Source organism: Hemitrygon akajei, chromosome 26 (genome assembly GCF_048418815.1).
Source record: "Hemitrygon akajei chromosome 26, sHemAka1.3, whole genome shotgun sequence".
Taxonomy (NCBI): domain Eukaryota; kingdom Metazoa; phylum Chordata; class Chondrichthyes; order Myliobatiformes; family Dasyatidae; genus Hemitrygon; species Hemitrygon akajei.
In genome coordinates, this window is record NC_133149.1 from 34,507,738 (window position 1) to 34,529,268 (window position 21,531).

Sequence of the window (21,531 nt, forward strand, 5' to 3'; positions counted from 1 at the left end):
GCTTAATTCACTTTCAATGTTACCAAAAAAGGACACTTACCTATTCTTGCCTCGCTGACTCCTGAAAACAACAGAAAATGAAAATGAGTCCACAACTAAGTACGGTTAGCGTGTGCTTTACATTATCTCCAACAAAATGAAGAGACCATTTTAAGATCAATGTTTTTGCTGGATAAGGATGCTGCAGGCTCTTTCTTTATATCAATTGGCGGAGAGAGTTACACAGTTGATGCACATCATTCCATCCCGCTCCACCTATCTCCCACAATCTCCCTCTCTCCACCAAACTTTTCATTGTCCCAGTATGGAAAATCTACACACATTATTCCACTTTTTGAGTAAGGCAGGGCAGAAAATTTAGGTAATTATACACCTGTTAATGAAAATAATTTAAGGAGAAGTTACTTGAGCCTTTGATTAAAACACGAGGGACTGTATTGTCAGCTTTCAGAAAGAACTAGCATTGATCTGTGAAGGTTCATGTCAAAGGACAGTGACTGAACATTTTGAAGAGGTAACTGAACTGGTGATTGGCAATGCTAAGATCTTTTGTTTGTATAAAATTGTAGAAATCTTTTGATAAGAGAATGTGAGCTGAAATTCAAACTTCTGGAATTAAAGGCAGGTTATTGAGCTGGCTAAGAAATCAGCTAAGCTGTACGAGAGAGGTCAAATTGGCAAAATTTGACTATAAGGACTGATGTTGGACTTTCAATAATGTGGGAACATTTGATGAACTATTTATGATTTATTGTGGGAGAAGAACCACAAAAAATGCACAAAGATAAAAAACACTTTAAGCAGTGTAGAAAAAATATGAAGAAGAATTAATAGACTTATACAATTGACTACATTTGTTGTAAATGATTGAGTATTGCAAATTAATTTAATTATGCAAATAAATAATAATTTGCTTTGGACTTATATAGGATTGGACAGATTATTTTCTAAGCAGTGAGAAATCTAAAGGTAGTCAGGTACAAATAGACTTGTAACTTCACTTACATAGATGTAGGATAGCACAAAAATAAGAAAACAGTTCAGTGACATACTGGTCAAAATATTGGGAAGTTCTGGTTCTGTGGTGCAAATGCCTAGCTAATGATACTTGGTGCACTATCTTCAATCCAAAACAATAAATCATATTGAGTCCTGATGAAGGGTCTCGGCCCGAAATGTTGACTGTTTCCATAGCTGCTGCCTGACCTGCTGAGTTCCTCCAGCATTTCGTGTGTGTTGCTTTGAATTGTCAGCATCTGCAGATTCTCTTGTGATAATGAAGAAGTACTGGCTGCTCAATGAATTACGAGAACAGTGTTTGGACTCCAATGGTTCAATTGCTAGAAGAGAACATTGAATTCCCTGGAACTCAGAAGGTGTATAATAGTCATTAATGTTGCTCAAGTGTTAATATTAAACTAGGATAAATGAAAAATTTTAAATAAAGGAATAAGGGGGAAAGGGAAGCATTTGGAATTAGATCCCATTTCTGTTATAATTTTCCACAACCTACAGACATGCTTTCAAGGACTCGTGTTCTCAGTATTATCATCTTTTGCACATTGGTTGCTTATCAGTCTTTATATATGTATAGTTCTTCATATCTTCAATGATATGATTTCTTTATTTCCCTACAGATGCCTGCATGAAAATGAATCTCAAAGTAGTACATGGTGATATATAGGTACTTTGATAATAAATTTACTTTACTGAATGATGCAACAGGATCCAGGGGCTTATTGATCTTATCCTGCTCCTGCTTCTGCCTGCTTTCAGTATTTACAGTGTTTGGGATGTTGTGACTGATGGCGAAACAAGTGGGCAAAGTATCAACACCTGCTTTGGCTATATTTTATTTACTTAGTGAATGCAACAGACATTTCACTGCCATGATTGTTCGATGATAAAATCATTTCAGTCATCACTTCGAACTAAGTACCAGATTGCTCTGTTATCTAGGGGCCTAGGGCACTGCATGTCAATCAGCTGCATATTTCTGACTTTCAAGTCCTAATGTTAACCTAACGCCCTGTGAATTATGTGAGGATCTTGTAGAGCAGGAGAGCATAATAATCAAAATGGCTGAAAGAGAAGTGTAAGCAAGCAAGAAAAGGAAAGGAAAATGTTCTTCGGCACTTTTCATTCAGGGTGTCCCAATGAAGGATTTCAGAAGCGCAGATGCTGTTGCAAAGCAGGAAATATTCAGCACAAAAAAATTATTAAAGAACACATGAAGATAACAAGATAATTTCAAGTGCTGTAATAACCTCACTTCAGAAAGATTGAACGATCGGTTTTTCATGAACGTAGGCGCATAAACAATGACTTAACCCTTTCCCTACTACATGTTTGGCTGACAACGAGCCGGATATATCTGAAGGCGGGTTGAAGTACCTCGCTTAGCAACCATGTTGGAAAGCGAGAGATGAGATTAGAGACTGATATGTGAGTGCTGACTAACTTTATCAACCAATCAGCAATGAGCTTTTCTTATCAATGTTTTCTCTGATAAATATATTTATAAGCAGTGCCTCTCTGTGCGAAAATAAATGTTTGAGTTCAACTGTCATATTGAGCAAATAAACAGTCAATCTAATACACAGTTAGATGCTAATGAGAGACTTATAATCCAGATCTGTCATGGCTTCTGGTGTTCTACCATCAATGAAGTGCAAAGTAAATTCATTGCCATAATGTTAGAATAACAGAAGCCAATTTGTGACTAGCAAAGTCCCACGAACATTGACATGACAATGGCAAGAGAAATTTTTGTTATGTCCGCTGAGAAATAAATATTTGTTGGACTACATGGGGAAAATGTTGTGGAACCTTTTACACCCACCTTTGAAGGAAATATGAACTTGGATGATGAGTCCAGCAAAAAGGAGCGTTCTTCCAACAGGACAGAGCTCCCTCAGTGCTCATGTTTCTACAGAGGGGTAACCTGATGCAAGTTCCTTCTTTTTCTCTTGGTACTCAACAGGCCTGTTTGTGATTATCTGTTCATCGCATTTAAATCAATGAAATGCAGTGAGCAGTTATTAATTATAAGATCACTATTTGTGATGCAGGATAGTTTGTCAAAGGCAAATTCTCATTGAATTCTGTTTAAAGAACAATAATCTTCTTTTTAACATTTTAGAACACTACCACAATGGTTCTCAACCATATCTATTAATATAATAAAGGTGTTAGGCATGTGAAGGGTAACCTGTATTCCTATGGGTTGTTAGGACAGCTCAGAATACCAGCTAAAAACGTAGGATGTGAAGTCTAGCTGGATTAGTTCCATTGTCCTGATATGTGACAGAATAAGTTAAGTTTTAACATAGAGACAATTCAGAGAGAGGGGGATAGAATAAGACATAGTTCAGGGAAAAACGAGAGGGATATCCAGAGAATTGCTCCAACAGTGATAGGTAGCGAGAATTCTGTGTCAGGATAATTTGGTACAATATTAGAGCGAACCACATTTTGGAATTGCATTGACATTTGAGTCATAGACCAAGATGAGCATGTACAATATATGTAAATGGCAGGTGAGCAACATTTTACTTTATCAGTGTTGGGAAAGGGCATGCTATGTAGTGCGGGGTAACTAAGGTCCTATAAGATTAATGCATTTTGGATAATGTCATGCAGAATCAATACTGTTGTCCTATCGAGTATGTAGTCCACAAAGGGACGTGGTGTCAGCTTGTCATTCCTACCCAGACAACACCTCTACTGTTGGATTAATTGCCACTGGACAGGACATGATCCAGCAGGAAACAATTTATTATATTATATATACGTTATCCAATATATTAAAACAGCGGCCTGTTTCCCTTGATCTTTTCCCTTGTGTCCTCAATGTGGATCAGCCTCGGCCCTTGATACTCCAAGTGACTGACCGGGAATTTTCTGATCGGTGGTACAGCTTGTTTCCAACACCAACCCAATTTAGACTTGGGGGTTCATGGGGGAGGTTCACTGTTATTCTCCCAGGTTGTTACCAGATGCTCAGCAAAGCAATGTTTGGAGGTCCTCCTGCACCAATCCCAACCACGTCTCCCAGGAACTGATCCAATTGAGAACTTAATCCAGGAGGTAGAACATTAAAGCAACAAACTAGAACTCACATCTCATTATTTTAATTTCTTATAAGTATGTGAAAATAGGCACAGGAGAGGTCATCAGGACCTACAGGTCTTTTAGGACATTCAATGAGGTCATCTCTGCATAGTTCTGCTCTCCTCCCATATTCCTTTGCTCACACAGTGATAAAAAACATTAAATTCATCAATAATTTACCATTTACTCCTTCGGTGGGTAGGGAGTTCAGAGATTCAGAGACCTCTGAGAAAATCTTAGATATAAGGTAAGAAAATCTGAGACCATAAGCTCTGATTCTATTTCTACGACTAGAGTTCTGTACTAAGGAAAACTTCTCATTTTCTCTTAAAATCACCTCCCATTTTTTTCAAGTTCTGTGGACAAAGATCTCGTCATTTGTTTCTTGTATTTTGCTTTCAACAAATCCTGGCTAATATATTATTCTAATCCAATGATCCCAGTTTTTTTTAATAATACTCTCAGAGTAGAGCAACTTCTTGAATGCTTCACAAAAAATCCAAATATATTACATTCATTGCTTCCCTTATTTAATCTCATTACAACCAGAAGTAATGGAAGCCATTATGGCTGATAATTCTATGAAATAAAACTCCTTTTTCATAAATCCTCGTTGACTTTTGCTGATGGATTTTCAACGGCTCTTTTATCATTTACCATTTTAATAACGTCCTAATCTCTGAGGCCAGACTAATTTGCTTATACTTTCCTGGTTTCTCTCTCCTTCCCTAAATGGCTGGGTTATGGTTATTGGTAGTGGTGTTGGTTTATTATTGTCACCTGCTACAGAAAAAGCACAGAGAGGTCTGTTCAAGAGTCTGATAACACCGGAATAGAAGCTGCCTTTGAGTGTAGTGGGCTTTTGTATCCTCTGCCCAATATGGGAGGGGAAGAAGAGAGAATATCCAGAGTGGGTAGGGTCTTTGATTATGTTAGCGGCTTTATTGAGACAGTGAGATGTATAGACAGAGTCCGTAGAGGGGGGAGGCTGGTTCTTGTGATGTGCTGAGCTGTGTCCACAACTCTGCAGTCATGTGGAGAGCAGTTGCCATACTGAGCCATTATGCATTTAGACACAATGCTTTCTATGCTGCATCAAGAAAAATTGGTAAAAGTTGTCAGGGTCATGCTGAATTTCTTTAGCTTCCAATCCAAGAACCAATCTAAATCCAGACCTGAAGGTTATGAGACTACCATTATGAAACCTGACTATTCTGTCAGGTTTGACAGATGTACAAAACTGAGGGGATGTGACGTCACAGCAACTCTCAATATCTGATAAGCACTTCCCCCTCCCACGCACTGCTTGGGAGGAGGAAGTGCTAGACAACTGCTTGTCTTTCTAAGCGCTTGCATAATCTTCACCTCCTTCCTTTTCCTTATGTGTTCATATCTTTTGCCAGCATCAGAGCATACAGTGGGTATTAACACAAGCTGTTATCTCACATACGTTACCAGATTTATTCCATCTCACTCACTCAGTCACCCGGATCACAGGAGACCAGTGTGTTGAGTGCTGTCGACTCATTGTGACTGTGGTAGTTTTTGTGGCAAGATACAAAAGTCAGTTTCCAGGCCTTTACTGCTGCCGGGTTTGAACTCAGGACCATCTACCTCAAAGTCCAGTGCTGATGCCACTACACCGCTGGTCATCTGAGGGTTTTTGTGCCACTCAAGTCTCATCTTACAAAACACCATCAAGGTTATACTTCAGCTGGCATGAGAAAGTGAATGGCTTTAATCATGGCTCAGTGTGTTATAAGCAGAATTTCATGGTTCACAAATATGCCAACATGCCATTCTATTGGATTTCAATAGTTGTAGTGAGTTAAAGGCTGGGATCTAATTGAGAAGCTCAGCAGTTTTCTACACTGGAAAACAGATGCACATTGCAGCCATTTAGCAAACAGAAATTCACCCTGATCAAATTCACTTATTAGTACCCAAAATTCTGGGATTCGGAATAAAATCTACTCTATGGAATTTGTTTGTCAATTTTATTTTCAGCTTGCGTTTCTTGGCACATGCGGAATGATGTGGCTTTGTTTTACGCAAAATTGCAATACTGATGGTTTTCTTGGAATACAACACACCTCCTTGGAATGTGGGAATTACCTGCATTTGAGTCACAGGCTGCAATACAGTTAGTGGGTTTACAAGTAGAATAATGAATACCTGAATGAGATTCACTTTTTGGAATGTAACAAAAGGGCTTATTCATAGAGACGAGATACTGGTGATTGCTTTGCAGTCTGAAATCAAATGAAGGACTTCAGTTGATTTGTATACAAAATATACACTCAGTGGCCACTTTATTAGGTACCGGAGTGGAGTCTGGTGTGGTCTTCTGCTGCTGTTGCCCATCCACTTCAAGGTTCGACATGCTGTGCATTCAGAGATGCTCTACCGCACACCACTGTTGTAACGTGTGGTTATCTGAGTTACTGTCACCTTCTTGTCAGCTTGAACCAGTCTGGCCATTCTCCTCTGACTTCTCATTAACAAGGCCCACAGAACTACCACTCACTGAATGTTTTTTGCTTTTCGCACCATTCTCTGCAAACTCAAGACTGTTGTATATGAAAACCCCAGGAGATCAGCAGTTTCTGAGATACTTAAACCACCCCATCTGGCACCGACAATCATTCCATGGGCAAAGACACTTTGATCACATTTCTTCCCCATTCTGATGTTTGGTCTAAACCTCCTGACCATCTCTGCATGCTTTTATGCATTGAGTTGTTGCCACGTGATTGGTGATTAGATATTTGCATTAACAAGGTGTACAGGTGTACCTAATAAAGTGGCCACTGAGTGTGTTGCTGGGGTTTTAAATATGTGAAAATCAACCCTACACCTTGAATTCTGCTTTAATTGAAAACAGCAAGGACACATCACACCATATGAAATTCACAGATATTTTATTTAATTGGTCTCAATCAAAAAGCTACAAATGATTCCTGCTATGAAATACGTGGAACCATGGACAAAAAGTTTTGAGAAGACAAGGTAGAGGAACCAGCAAAGTATAACTCGTGCAGCAGTTATGGAAGCAGTGCCTTTGCTTTAGACTAGAATGGCTAGATAGGTTTGGTACAGATACAGTATATTATGCAGACAGATTTTCAACCTCACAGTCTACCTCATCATAACTTTGCACCTTATTGTCTGCCTACACTGCACTTTGTAATTGTAATACTATATTCTGTTATTGCTTCCCCTGTGTACTACATTGATGCTCTGTTGTTGTGAAATGATCTATATGAATGGCATGCAAAACAAAGTTCCCCTAGTACTTGTGACAATAATAAACCAATTATTCTATCCTGGAAAGCTAACTATTGCTTGCTTCTCTACAAGTCCGTGTTAACAAAAGTTCACTGCATTCTAACCACTATCATAAAGCTCTTCTCTCACAAAATGTTATCTTGTGAGCCAAACTTATTGACAACATCACAACTTGTTTTCTTAAAGTCTCACAGCAGCAGCAGTATCTCTTATCAGTAGCTTCCTATTTGGTTTCTCACAAACTCACTTTGTACCAGATATTTCACTTACAATATGGCAGGGGAAGATACTCGTACATCTGGGGTTTTGCTATCTTGTGAATATCAGAATACTTTCCTGAGGAAGAGTTACAATGTAAAGATCACTTGCTTGTAATTCAAAAATCTGAAGCAGCACATGTCTGTATTCTAAAACACAGACTTCACACTATTCCTTTGACTTCCATTTCATCACCACTCTGAGACCAAATGCCTTCAAAAATACAGCTGGAACATGCTTTACCACATCATTTTCCAAGCAAAGCTTGCTACCTTTACTCATTCAAGTCTTCTACTACAATGCAGCCACAGAGATGGATTATGAACTTAGAATTAAACCTTAGCTACTAAGATATTACACTTATATCGTCAAAGCAACTCAAAATGGCATGTTTGAACATTCAACATCTATAGGAAAGAGAAACAAAGTTAATGTTTCTTTTGCTTCTGATGAAAGGTCTTTGACTTGAAATGTTAACTCTGCTTCTCTCCCTGCAAATGCTGCCTGGCCTGCTGAGCTTTTGCAGGATTTTCTGTTTTCATTCCAGTTAGTCAATATTCTATGTATAATAGTTGCTTTTTAAAAGTCACATTCTTGAACTGAAGGCATGCATAATCTGAGGTCCACATAGTTTTGAAGTAGCTATTGTGGAAAACCTTGGGCATGAAACTGAAAGATTTAAGCCCTACCAATTACAAAATGTTGTACTCATTACCATAAGCCAGACTGATTTGGAGAAATTGCACTTTGCATTTTCAGCCCAGTAAGTTACTCATCCACAAAAAGACCTCACTGAAATTATACAACTACAATGTCACATTTGCTCTGGAATTTCCAGCATAAGCAACAAGGCTGAAGTCTGAACACAAATTCCCCAAACAGCACAACTGCAGGCTGTTCTTTCTGAGCTGTTCCTGTATACTCTTCACTCTCAGCCCTTTGTTGGCCATTCAGACATACAACAGGAAGATGCTGTGGCATTTAGTTCTGAGGGGATGCCCCACTCAAGGACATTACATTTTAGCCACCTCATTAAGAAGATGGAATGGAGACTATTGTATAGTGCGGTCTTGTATAACAGAATTTACACACCTACCATCTAACATAACAGTTTAATACAATTTTTTGCTTTTGTTTGCGAAATAGCTTCTTAAAAATGGTTTAACAAAAAAAATAGCAAAAGCAGTAAGTACATAATAACTAAAAGCTGCTTGGCTGAAAGTCTTTGAATCCCATTTTTATATTTTCAGGCGTGGAGTAAGCTGACTGTATTCAGAGCTCCCTCTACGATTTGCAAGCTCCTGGAAAATAACGTTAGAGTATTATCATCTCAATTTCAATAGAAATGTGACTATTTACTGTCTTCATTCCCCTTCCCCCCATGAGTCACAAACACTCCAGCTATCTCTCACAGTTCTAGTTGCCACATCATAGAAAGGAGGTGAAGGAATAAGACGAATGCAGAAAAAATTTCAGAGGATGTATCCTGTGTTGTGACTTTTCAGCTATGAGGATCATCTGGGTAGGCTGGGGTTGATTCTTTGGAACAAGGGCAGCTGAAGGAAATTTGGATGCCTGTCATGATTTTTAGCAGCAAAGTATATGTTCATAGGTCAGAGTGATGGACTGAATGGACTCTGTGTGTCATTATAAATATACAATTATGAGAGACTTGGAAAGAAGGAAGGGAAGGGAGATACTTCTCTCTGAAAGAAGAGCGATAAATATAGAATAAAGCATTAGACGATTGGTGGAAGAGTTGAGGAAAATTCTTCATCAAAGGCAGTGGTGGGAGGAGGTGAAGAATGCACAACTTGCTGGCTGAAAGAGTTGTGGAGATAGAAACTATTATAAAATGTAGAAGAAATCTAGATGAATTCTTGAAGACTCCTATCTCCAAAGCCAAGGGCCAAGAGCTGGAAGTATCTTTAATCTAAGCAGATCAGCTTTTGGTTGGCCTGAGACATTCTGTCTCTCTATAAAATCTCCTTCACTTCATTGGATATGGGTTTACAAAATTACAGCTTCACACTCTCAGCTCTTTGCACTAATATACCTGAATTCCACACATCCCAATATCAGGAAACCTCTGCCAAGAAGGAGAGTTATGTATATCCATGCCTATACATGGTGGCAGAGTTCTAGGAGCAGTTCTCCGCTTCCCATCCCAATCCTTCAGTACCAACACATCCATATTGCAAAACTTGAACCTGCCAGTTTCAGGGAAGATGCTTATCAGTGCTTACAAATAAAACATTTCGTCAATGGAAGATATTTGAAGGTTTTGCCTATATTCCCACCAATTACCTCTGGATCAGCTGGACATAGCCATATGTGGGGAGATGGTGGTGGTAGGGTCAAGCCATCCTCAACCATAAAGGCAACAAACCATTGGATACCAGCTTCCTTGCATTCTCATCTATCAGTTCATGTTGTTTGGTTTCTCCAACTGATTCCATTGTAAACTAATATGTTGTACATGGCTATCAATAACTCTTTTGATTCTCCTGCCTCGTGCACACACCAGGGGCTGGATAAAATTGAAGCACATGAGGAAAACCCATTGGGGTAACAGGAGGAACAAGCAAACTCCACACATTTAACTACACAATGCCCCAAAGACCAAAACTTACTCAAACTCAATTAAGTGAGCACTATAGATGATAACTGTTAACTGTCCTTACCTGATAGAGATCATTGTTATGGGGAATAAAGCTCCTATTGCCAGAAGCTGGAAGGAAAGTAAAGCAAAGTAGTAAGAAACTTGGAATCATCATCTGCAGCTGGACCAAAGCCCCAGATGTACAGGCAAACAATTAACAGGACTGTTCCTTTTGAAAGACAACACCTCCTGTACAGCTGAACTCCCCCATGTCCAAGCTACTGAAGCAACCTACATATTCCTTCTTTCAGAAGGATCATTGAACTCTAAGTTCCTGTCAGCTGTCTTAGCCAGCTGTTGATGACACATAATATAACTTGCATGACACTACTTTCATAAAAAGGAAATTATTCCCAGTGACCTGGGCAATATTTCTCCCTCTATTAAAATCACAATAATGGATTTTCTGCTAATTATCATATTATTGCATGTGTTTAAATGTACCTCTCAACTGTAAAACACTAAATGATGACCCCCAAATTCATGAAATTAAGAAAAAGACAAATTATTATTTTTTACTGACCGATGACCTGCATATAAATAACAGGTTTATAAGACCAAAAACTTAACCAGATTTTGTATCATGGTTGATATGCTGTTTTCTTACTACTGGCTTTAAAAGTAACTTGGATATATGAAAAGATAAGAAAGTGAAGGTTAAATGCTTGAGATTTCCTGCACTCTTTAACTTTGTTTTTCTTTCTCATTGTCATATCTCCTGGTCCAGCAGCTGGGACATTTCTTCCACTTTCTCTACTGTTACATCAAGGTGCCAGGGTGACTCCCTGCCCAGATCTCGGTATTTCAGTGATTTCACTTTGTTTGCCACTTCCACCAGAAACTGCTGTGAGAGCTTACCAGTCAGAGATGTAAGGGTAAAATAATTTATAGGCCTAAGCTCTTGGTTCACTGAACTTATTCTTAAGATGTTGGGAATGACAGTGACACAGAAAATGAATCAAATTTCCTGATCAGAAACATTTGGAAATCAGTTTATTCTCGACTGCTAACACACAAAGGACAGGTACTGTGTTTTTGTAGTTGAGAATAAACAGGTAAACAACCAATCAGAATAGTAGAACATTATGAAGATAAATAAAATATTACATAGAGCCATCCAGAGCTGTGTGTCAGAAGGTCAGTTTTAATTCAGTTTTAAAAATTCTGGAAATGGAAAAGTAACCTTGTGCACATTCTGTCCAACAAAATAAGGTTCCACTTCTTGAAGGGCCTCAGTGATCCAGTTGTCTTTGTATGGCAGAGACACAAGAGTGCAGAATCTGGAGCAACACAAAAGGTGCTGGAGGAACCCAGGTGTGAGGAAGTATCTATGGAAAGAATCTGGATGAAGGAGCTCAACTTGAAATGGTAACTATCCATTTCCCTCCATAGATGCTGCCTGATCCATTGAGTTGTTTTAGTATCTTGAGTCTTTGTTTGACAGTTTGGACATTTCTATGGTTATTTTATCTATTGCCAATCACATTGTGAGATTTTAGAATTCAGTCACACCAAATTATATTGGGATGTGAACTTGCAAGTTTATTGGATGTTAAACCACTGCCAATTGTCACTGATGTGTAAGGATACTATGGTTGTTCAGGTCAGTTCAAGTACCTGATGGCAGTGGAGAAGCAGCTTTTTGTTGAAAACCCACGCCTCAAGGTTCCAATGAGCTTTGCTGGGATAGGTACATTATTCTACCATGACTGATGAATAAAGTATTGGCCCAAGGACAAAGGTTGTCCTAGAACATAGAGGCTTTAAAGGTAAAGGAAGTAAAGCCTGAAAAAATCAGGGCAAAATTAATTAGGATTAATTATATAAATGGTAACCTTTACCCTTGTTTGAAGATACCACACAGTAAATGGCCACAGCGATAAAGATGGTGGCAATAAGGTCTCCAATCACAATTCCAGAGATGGTGCTAGGGTCCAACTGCACACAGTTCTTGCAAACTGAAATTAAAAATAGGGTGAAAAATTTTTATCAGATTTTTATGATAAAAATTTTATCAGGGTAATTTTTCTCCTAATCTTATTGATGCTACATTGATAAACACCTTTGGGAAGTAGCTGACTTTCTTCCAAAGTTCAGCCAGTGCTGAATTGGAGAGTACAGTCATAATAATCAGATGTCCCTTCCTGTCTTTAAGAAAGAAACCTCACCATTTCTTTTTGCTCCCAACCTAAATTGGCAATATTGCAATCAGGAATTCTTCTTCTTAGACTGTCCATCGATTTCGATGATGACTGAGGCCTAGGCAAAGTTGTATGGAAGACCGGCAGTTGCCCATGCTGCAAGTCTCCCCTCTCCACGCCACCGATGTTGTCCAAGGGAAGGGCACTAGGCCGATACAGCTTGGCACCGGTGTGGTCACAGAGCAATGTGTGGTTAAGTGCCTTGCTCAAGGACACAACACATTGAGGCTCGAACTAACAACCTTCAGATCACTAGACCGACGCCTTAACCACTTGACCACACGCCAACACAATCAGGAATTAAGTGTCAGATAACTCAAGGACATTGATGTGATGAAAAGCAATACTAACATAATGCCCAGCACCACTTATTACATCTGTTACATACAAAAAGATCAACTTACGTTTGACAAACACGAAAGTAGAGGACCTTTGTTGGCCATCAATGCAGGTATATTCTCCAGTATCAGTGTCTGAAAGCCTTGTCAGTTTCACAATCCCACTGTCCATTTTCCTTCCGTCCTTCTCCCATTCTCCAGCATTTGGACACTGCAAAGTGATTCCACTAGACTGCTCCTTGATCACTAGGCAACAAAGTGCAGGAACTGAGCAGCATTCATACAGTTCTACCAACTGGGAGATAAGCTCCCTGCCAGAATCCAGAGTCTGCTTCTCAGCTAAACATTTGAACTCAGCTTTGTCTATTCAGCTGGTGTCAAGCTTAGAATACGGATGTGAAAGAGAAGTCAAGAAGGGAGAGAGAAAGAAATGGATTTCTCCTCAGTATTGACAATTGATAGTGATAATAATCTTGAAAAGGGCCATATTCTGAAAGAAAGACACAAGGTGCTGGAGGAACTCAGTGGATCAGACAGGATCATTGGGGGGAAATGGACAGTCAGCATTTCTGGTTGAGAACCTGAAATGTCAACAGTCCATTTCCTCTCATAGATGGACCTGAACCTCTGTCAATGTGCAAAGGGCTAGATTTCCATTTCCAGAACTTTTAAAACTAAATGCAAACTGCCAAATTGTTTTTCAGTCACACAGCTCAGGATATATTTTTGTACTATTTTACTCATCTTTGTAATATTCTATTATTCTGATTGGTTGGCTGCCTGTTTATTCTTGACTGCTTACACATACTACCTGGTGCTTATGTATTAGCAGTGGAGAACAGACAGTTAACTTTCCTCATAGATGCTGCCTGACCTGCTGAGTTCCTCCAGCACCTTCAGAGTTCCTCCAGATTCCAGCATCTGCTGTCTCTTGTGTCTCCATCACATAAATACAACTGGATCACTGAGGCCCTTCAAGAAGTGAGACCCCATGTCAATATGCAAAGAGACAGTTTTCCATGTCGAGAATTTTTAAAACTGACCTTCGGACAAACAGCTCTGGATGGCTCTTTGTAATATTTTACTTATCTTCTTACTATTCTATTATTCTTATTGGTTGCTGAACTGTTTATTCTCTACGACTCACATATAATGTTACCTATGAGGATTTCCAAATGTTTCTGGTCAGGGAACTTGATTCTGTGTCACAGCCTTTCCCAACATCTTAAGTGGAAGTTCAGTGAACCAAGGACCTTTACACCTACATCTCTGACTGGCAGGCTCTCATGACAGTTTCAGAGGGAAGTGGCAAGAAAAGTGGGGGGTGGGGAACCAACTGAGATACAGAGATCTTGACAAGGGAGTCACAAGGGGAAAAGGAGGAAATGTCCTAGCTGTTGCTTTATCCAGGAGACAAGACAAGGATCAGGGAAACCAAAGCAAAAGACTGGGAAATCTAACACAAATCCTAACCTTCAATTTCTTACCTTTCATATTTCCAACTTATTTGTAAACCCAATAATAAAAAAAACAGCTTACCAACTGTTCCATCAGAATTCCCTGAGTAAAAAGAAATTAAAAATCAGTCACCAGGCCAATAAGGATTGTAGTTTACCATTAAATATAACACTGACTGCAAGGTGGAAGGCACATTTAGACACAGACCAACCAGAATATACAGGTGATTAAGGTTAGTATCAAGTCCCAGTAAAAACCATTATTGCCTCCATAGTGTCTTGATCACATAACTGTCGCACTGTCCAATCAATTATAGTTGAGATTTTCTTCATTGCACATTATCCTAATATCCTAATTGCATATTCATGAACTCAGAGAAAATGCTTCTGAACTCTGTAACTGACAGTGCAAATGAGCCTTATGAATGGTGTAAGGATATAGCTTTGACTTTTCTATTGTTCACTTCAGTGGAGTAAACAAGCTTAGGGAGCAATCATTTTAAACAGAGGAGTATAGAAATTTCTCACAGGGTGATGAATCTCTCAAAATCTCTACCCTTGAAGGCTGTAGAGGATTGTATCTCTGATAAATAGATAATTCTTCAAAAGATCAAGGAGTTGAGGGCTTTGAAGAAATGCCACAAAGAGGAGATGATGCTGGGGACAGATCAGCCATGATCATATCAAAAGGTGGTAGAAGGGCCAAGTGACCTCCTTCTGCACCTATCTTGTTAACCAAGAAGTAATCTTGGAAACTAAGACTCTTCTTAATCAAGGGCTCACATGGTTCCAGTTAAAAATTGATTCAGACTGAATACTGATAAAAAATTAATGAACAATTCCAGTGACAAAAACTTTATACCCAAGGAGCAGATCTGATAGTGTTACTTCCTTGGATGTGAGCAAAGTACTTTCAGGAAATGCAAACTCTGAAATTAGGGCTTGTCATGGCAACTTTCTAAGCATGAAGTGTGCGAAAAGTGAAATCATAATGATAAACAAAGCCCTGCAGCTCTACAAAATCTGTTACTCAGATTTGATATTTATTCATTAGATATTCTCTGAAGGTGGGAAATGTGACCCATATTATTCATTACATATGCTGGTCCTTTTTGAGCAATGTATTAATTGTTGGATTTACTGAATCAGGTGTCAATGAAAGAAACTGATTTACAAAAGTTATCAAGGAAAATTATATAAAGAAAATCTATCACTGAACACCAGGGAATAAGCCAATAATTCTTTAATTAAATGTCTCTCAGATTCTCCAAGGTATACTGCAAGCAAAACAATGGATTCGGGGAAAAACAAGGTTGCATGAATGCTTATTTGACACAGGAGATCATTTGTAGTTAAAATGCACCACAGAGCATGCAAAGACATTAAGGGCCCTTCCCCATACCCAACATGTGACAATTATCATTAAAAATGCAAATCAGTGTAAAACTTTCCAAACAGATTCACTTAATAAAAACAAGGAGTAAGTTTTTTTAAAGAATGGGAGGCAGTAATTTACGAGCATCTGTCAAAATCTGGAATTAATCCTTAACTGGCATCCTCCAGTTAACTTTCTGATGTACCATTTCCTCTCAAGGAATACCCAAGTCAGGCCTGCCAGACACAACAGTTTCATCTTAGTACCTATGCATCCCTCTGATCCGCAACCAGGGCTCTGTTTAAGATTGCACAAAAATATGTCCAAGTATAGGTAACATATGCACACATGTACAAGAAATCAGCACCATATTGGAGGAAACTGTGACAGATGTTGTCTGTTTTAGGCAAGAGATCAGTACGGGGTTATAAGTGGATTTGACATGTTATAGAAGCTTTCATCACAAGACCACCCATCAACAACTGTACCACCAAACAAGGAATTTCAATATCTCCTGTCACTTTCTATCAAAGAATTGCAAGCATTCAGAAGGAAATATTCTTGCTATCCATGGCTTGACAAGTCACTATGTGGCTTCTTCTAAGAGAATTCTTTTCTCAGGGATCCTCAATGGATCTGTTTCAATGAGATGCGGTGACAATTTAGTCCAATGTTTGATCCAGGGTGCACATGTTGTAGCCACATCACTCAAGTCGAAGTACAGCTCCCCAAATCAGGGAGACCTACCACAGAATCTTGAACTCAAAGAAAGTGAACCATTTCTTGTTGTAATGCTTTGTCTGATTTTTTCTCCCTTCTGGATCACTCCCAACAGGGTCTGAGAAATCATTCCTGGAGCAATCCTGATGTTAAGGGAGGGACTGATGGTAATCTTTAAAGCATCTAATTCTGCACAAAGGAACTTCACAAAATTCGCACTTGAAAGACGTCTCCACTGATCTCCCAGAGACGGTTTTGCGCTTGCTTCGTGAGCACTCCCGGCATACCTTCTTGCGTCCTTCTATCTTCACCATGTTGTGTGCGCTGGGGTTGGAGAAGGCCACTTGGTATCTGGTTTCCACGGACAAGGACAGCCTGCCTCTCCTGCTCCCTCCCGCTGAGTAATCCCCACGGAGCATCTTGGCCAGAGCTGTCCTGAAGTTCAGATGGTCATAGCGGCTGGGGAGTGGTGGATCATGAGATGAGCTTTTGAAGATAAGCCAGGCATTGACAATAGTAATATTCAATGAAAACCACAAAAGACATCTCCACCACTTTTTGGAGGGACGACCCACAGGATAATAACTTCTCATCTGATCCGAAATATCGACACCACCCATGTACTTATTGTACTCAATCACTGACTGAGGCTTGACTACCCCTGAGTTTGCAATCATCTTGCCCCCTTGGTTTGTTGAGAGTGTCACTACTTGTCGCTTATCTTTCCAAATGGTTAGCAATAAAGATCCTTTCTGAAAGAACCTAACATCACCCAGTTTCTTAAGCTTCATTTTTCTGGCTTCGATGGGGAGCCCTCGACGGTTGAGGTGTGTGGTGGCACATGCCTTCGTCCCTTGCTCCTCCAGCTGCTCTAGCAGAACGGGGCTTGAAAAAAAGCGGTCGAAGTACACGTGGTGATTGCGGTGGAAGTAGGGACGGCAGAGCTCCATCACTACATCATAGCCAGTACTATACGGGGACTTAGTCATCCGCCGACCAGTATAGACATTGAAGTTCAGGCAGTAGCCTGTTGTAGCTTCACACAGCATCCACACCTTTAAACCCCACTTTGTTGGCTTGGTGGGGGTGTACTGCTTGAAATATAGCCGACCTTTGTAAGCAACCATGGCCTCATCGACACTGAGCTCACGATTCGGACGATAACACTGGCCAAAAAGGCAGCGTATTACCTCCATGAGGGCTCTGACTTTGTATATTGGATCATGATTGGGGTCTGATTTGTCCAGGGCTCCTTTGTTGTCTCGAAGATGGAGGTACTGGTTTATTTTCCAAAACCTGTCCCTGGACATGACAGAGGAAATCCATGGGCAGCGGAGGGCTGTGTCTTGGCTCCAGTACAAAGAGATGCGAGGCAGTTGCTTGATGCCCATCATTATGTTCATAGCCAGGAAAGCCTTGATTTCCTGGGAATCAGTGGGAATCCAAGAGGAATCCCTTTTGCCTGCTTTCTCTTGGCACTGTATTGCATAACGATTGGTTTCCTCAGCTATGGTGTTGTACAAGGTGTTTGGCCAGAGTAAACTGAAGTAATCCAGAGGGCTAGCTGTACTTGTGAGCTGGTGCTGGGGACCAGTAGGTTCTGTGAAAGATGGCACATGAATATCTTCAAGAGTGATACTCCAATCTGCATCCTGGTGCCCTTCAGCCCAACTATCAACAGGCATTTCTCCCTCTTCATGTCCAATGTCCTCACTAATATTCACATCACTCTCAGATTCCATTTCAAATTGAAGGTGGTTGGTCAACTAGAATCTTCTTCCCCAAACCCCAAAATGCTTCCTTCATTGACAGAACAAATACAATTTTCAAAATTACTGTGCTGTGGGGAAAACAAAACGTAAGAAATGTTAATTGCATCTTTCCAAAAGCCCCATGCTAGTGGTTTAGAAATTGACCAACTTGTATGTATTCCAATTAGAAATCTGTGTGATCCCATATCCCATTGTAACACCATCTAATCACAGACTTAATATGGGAAGATATCTCCAGGGCGAATAATCCTGAAAATCTTACTTATCCCTCTTAGAGACTTGCAGAATATCTTCAAGTAAAAATGGAATAAACTCATGTAGCAGTGATAAAAAGGGTGAGTGATGGGCACAGTTGCAATTGGCTCTCAGCTAGTGGATTCCTTACTTGTTTTGTGTTTCTGACACAAGGTCTCAGGCCAGAAACGTTCAATCTTTCTTCCTCTGCATTGATGCTGCCTGACTTGCTACATTTCTCTAGCATTTTGTGTGTTACTCTGGATTTCCAGGATCTGCAAAATCTTGAGTTGCAGAAAGCTGTCCACACCAGCAACCAGCTCACCCCATACCCTTATTTCTTCTCTGTACCCTTGCAAATCCCTTTATTCTGGACATTTTTCCTCACTCCCTCTTGTATACTTTAACTGCTTTCAAGGGTATCTGTGAGTGCATTTCACTAACCTCATTTGTTGAAAAATTCCTCTTGTCCCATTTGTTTCTTTTGCTAGTCATCATTCTTTGTCCTCTGGTTCTGTGTTTCTGCCAATGGGAACTGTTTCCATACACTTCCATATTTTAAACTCTCTCTGTTACATCTCCTCAGAACCTCTTCTGCTCCATGGATAAGGAGTCTTCTTGTTATCCTTGGAGCAGAGAGGGACTGGAACTGAACACAGGACCCAGAGTTACAAATGGATTTATTCTGACCAACTAAGAGGTGATCAAACGAACCCCAGCTTCACAAAACTCATACTGGAGTCAGAGGACAATTTTCTGTCACTAATCGAGTCACTGCCCTCTTATAAGCTTCAATGTATCTCATTTTTAAATGACAGTGCCTTAATTTTATTCACTCTAATAAATTGAGGAAAAAAATTAAAGTCATATCCTAACACCATTCATGAGGCCATTTGGTTTCAATGACATAGATGGCAAAACCACAAGAAAATATTACTGCAAACACGAGAAAATCTGCAGATGCTGGAAATACTACCTTTACTTTTAAACATTTTTAAGATAGCTTTACATCTGCAATAAATTATGGCGTTTGGCAAACATTGTGCAGCATGGGAGAGAAAATTCCTAAATAAATGGAAGAAGCAGCCCTAAAGGACTCAAACATCCTGCGAACAGGATGCGGATGATGGCGGTGATAAGGCGCTTATGATATTGCGCATGTGCACCGGGCGGTCCTCCGGAGCACGCGAGAAATCGGGCTCGCGGCCGGTCCCGGAGCGCGCGGCACGGGGCGGCAGGAGGCGCGTGCGCAGGTAATGGGTTAAATAAATAACCAATAGCCGGGTAATTACCGTGATAATTACCCTGTTAAATACTTAATTAAACCAAAGTCTTAGTTGTAAACCAGCGTTTAATTTAATTGGCAATAACAAATATATTTTGCAATTAACATCTGTGAAATTTGCTGCTCTTGTAAAGAAAACCCGCAAGGACAGCTGCTCCGTGACCTACTTTCCGAATATTTAAACTCAAGAAATATATTTGGAACGATAGCAATTCAAGTTAAAAGGCATGCGCTGGAAAATACAATCAAATTATATAACATATTTGCATTTTTTTTAAAAAAAATCATAATTTAGGAAACAGTTTATAAAATATAATAAAAATATATTTTTAACAATACTGAGAAGGTACTTTTAACCATCTTAGGGTTTTTGTTTTAAAGAATTGGGCTATTATCAACCCAACCTATATGCAGGGTTTATAAGGTTTATGGATTTTGCACAGGTCTGAATTATTGTTTGTTTGTTATACAAAAAACTTTATTTTTCGTCTTCGTTCAGGTTGGAATTTCACAAGTTCTTTTATTTCAAAGCCTTGATACCGAAGTTTTTAATTTGATTTTAAGTGACTTGACTCCTAGTTTAACAAAATCACAAAGCCCATGGAAGCAAATATTATGTTTCTACTTTTATCCCTTCTATAAAAGTTATTTATTCTTCTCCTTCTAACTAAAAAAGCTTAAATTTAACGCGAAAATAGGAATGTATTTGTTGTTACGATTAGGTCATCAGTTTAACACCCGGGAAACGCAAATCTAATCAAGTTATTATCATATATTTTTGACCACTGAAGTAAACATATTTCACAATATACATTGGCCTCATTTGCAATAATTTTAATTTTGATTTTATAGCTACGAACGACTAAAATATTTTTTGCGGACAAGCATTAAACTGACAGTACATATAATAATTTCAATAGAGGGAACCATTCACAATTCGATGATATTCATGTTGGCCCTGGCGCTGACAAAATGTAATTAAACCAATGTAGTTTGACATTGTTAATGAAAAGGACATTATCACCAGAGTACAAAACTTTGATATTGATCTTACCGAAGAGCAGGAACACGATGAACACGATGAACACGAGGATCTTAGAAAATTGCATCTTTCCGCTACCTTTGGAGGAAAACAAATTAAAAACTCGAAACAAATTTAGCTAATTTTCAATGACTATAATATTCTTGCACACTGGGCTGTGGAAATGTGATGACAGTATCTGCTCTGGGGGTTGAGGAGACGTTGGCCGCTACTGATTCCCCTTCAGATACACAACAGGAAACAGTGAGGCTTCAGCTACTCTGGGCTCTGCAGTAGACGTCATGGTGGCAATCGGAGCTACTCAAAAAATGTTTGATTCTTAAACGTTTTATTTTTTTAAATAATTTAAGACACTTTAAATTCAAATAAGTCAAAACTGAACAATGTAAAACAAAGATCCCAAATGCACGTTCACAAAGTACTTGGGATTGCAGGCAACAGTGGAACTTTCTTGGGAAGAAAATTCTTCGTTGTACAGTAAATACGTGTCTTCAGTTGTTTTCATTGGTTTTTGTCTGTGGGAATGCACTGTGAAATAGCATGTATAGTCAGTATCCATCAAAAATGCCTGACCATCAGCAGCCCCAGAGCAAGCTGTTGTCCAATTGGAGGCTCCACCATGAGGGTGCACACAGTGGGGAATCCATGAAGTATATTGCAGGTTGTAACAGACTACTGGCTCAAATTCAGTCAGGTTATTGATGCCAGAGATGTAAAGGAAGGTAATCAAATCGAGTTACATCACAAAACAACATATAGGTGTTCCTGATCCATAGGAATCTATGC

General features: G+C 39.4%; 1 protein-coding gene across 4 annotated transcripts in view; it reads right to left on the reverse strand.

Annotated features, from left to right (window-relative positions):
* Positions 1-20,969, reverse strand: part of LOC140716851 (T-cell surface glycoprotein CD3 delta chain-like) — a 49,814-nt gene extending 28,845 nt beyond the window's left edge. For 2 of the 4 annotated variants that reach the window (XM_073029831.1, XM_073029830.1), the window contains exon 1: positions 20,758-20,969. In XM_073029831.1, coding sequence (XP_072885932.1) covers positions 20,758-20,812 — 55 coding nt within the window. In that variant the 5' untranslated portion in view covers positions 20,813-20,969. Of the gene's footprint in view, positions 1-40; positions 62-7,017; positions 8,961-10,343; positions 10,391-12,162; positions 12,280-12,926; positions 13,107-14,399; positions 14,421-20,757 lie in introns of those variants that run through there. The other 2 variants (XM_073029829.1, XM_073029828.1) reach the window with 2 other exon arrangements.
* Between the last annotated feature and the right edge of the window lie 562 nt (positions 20,970-21,531).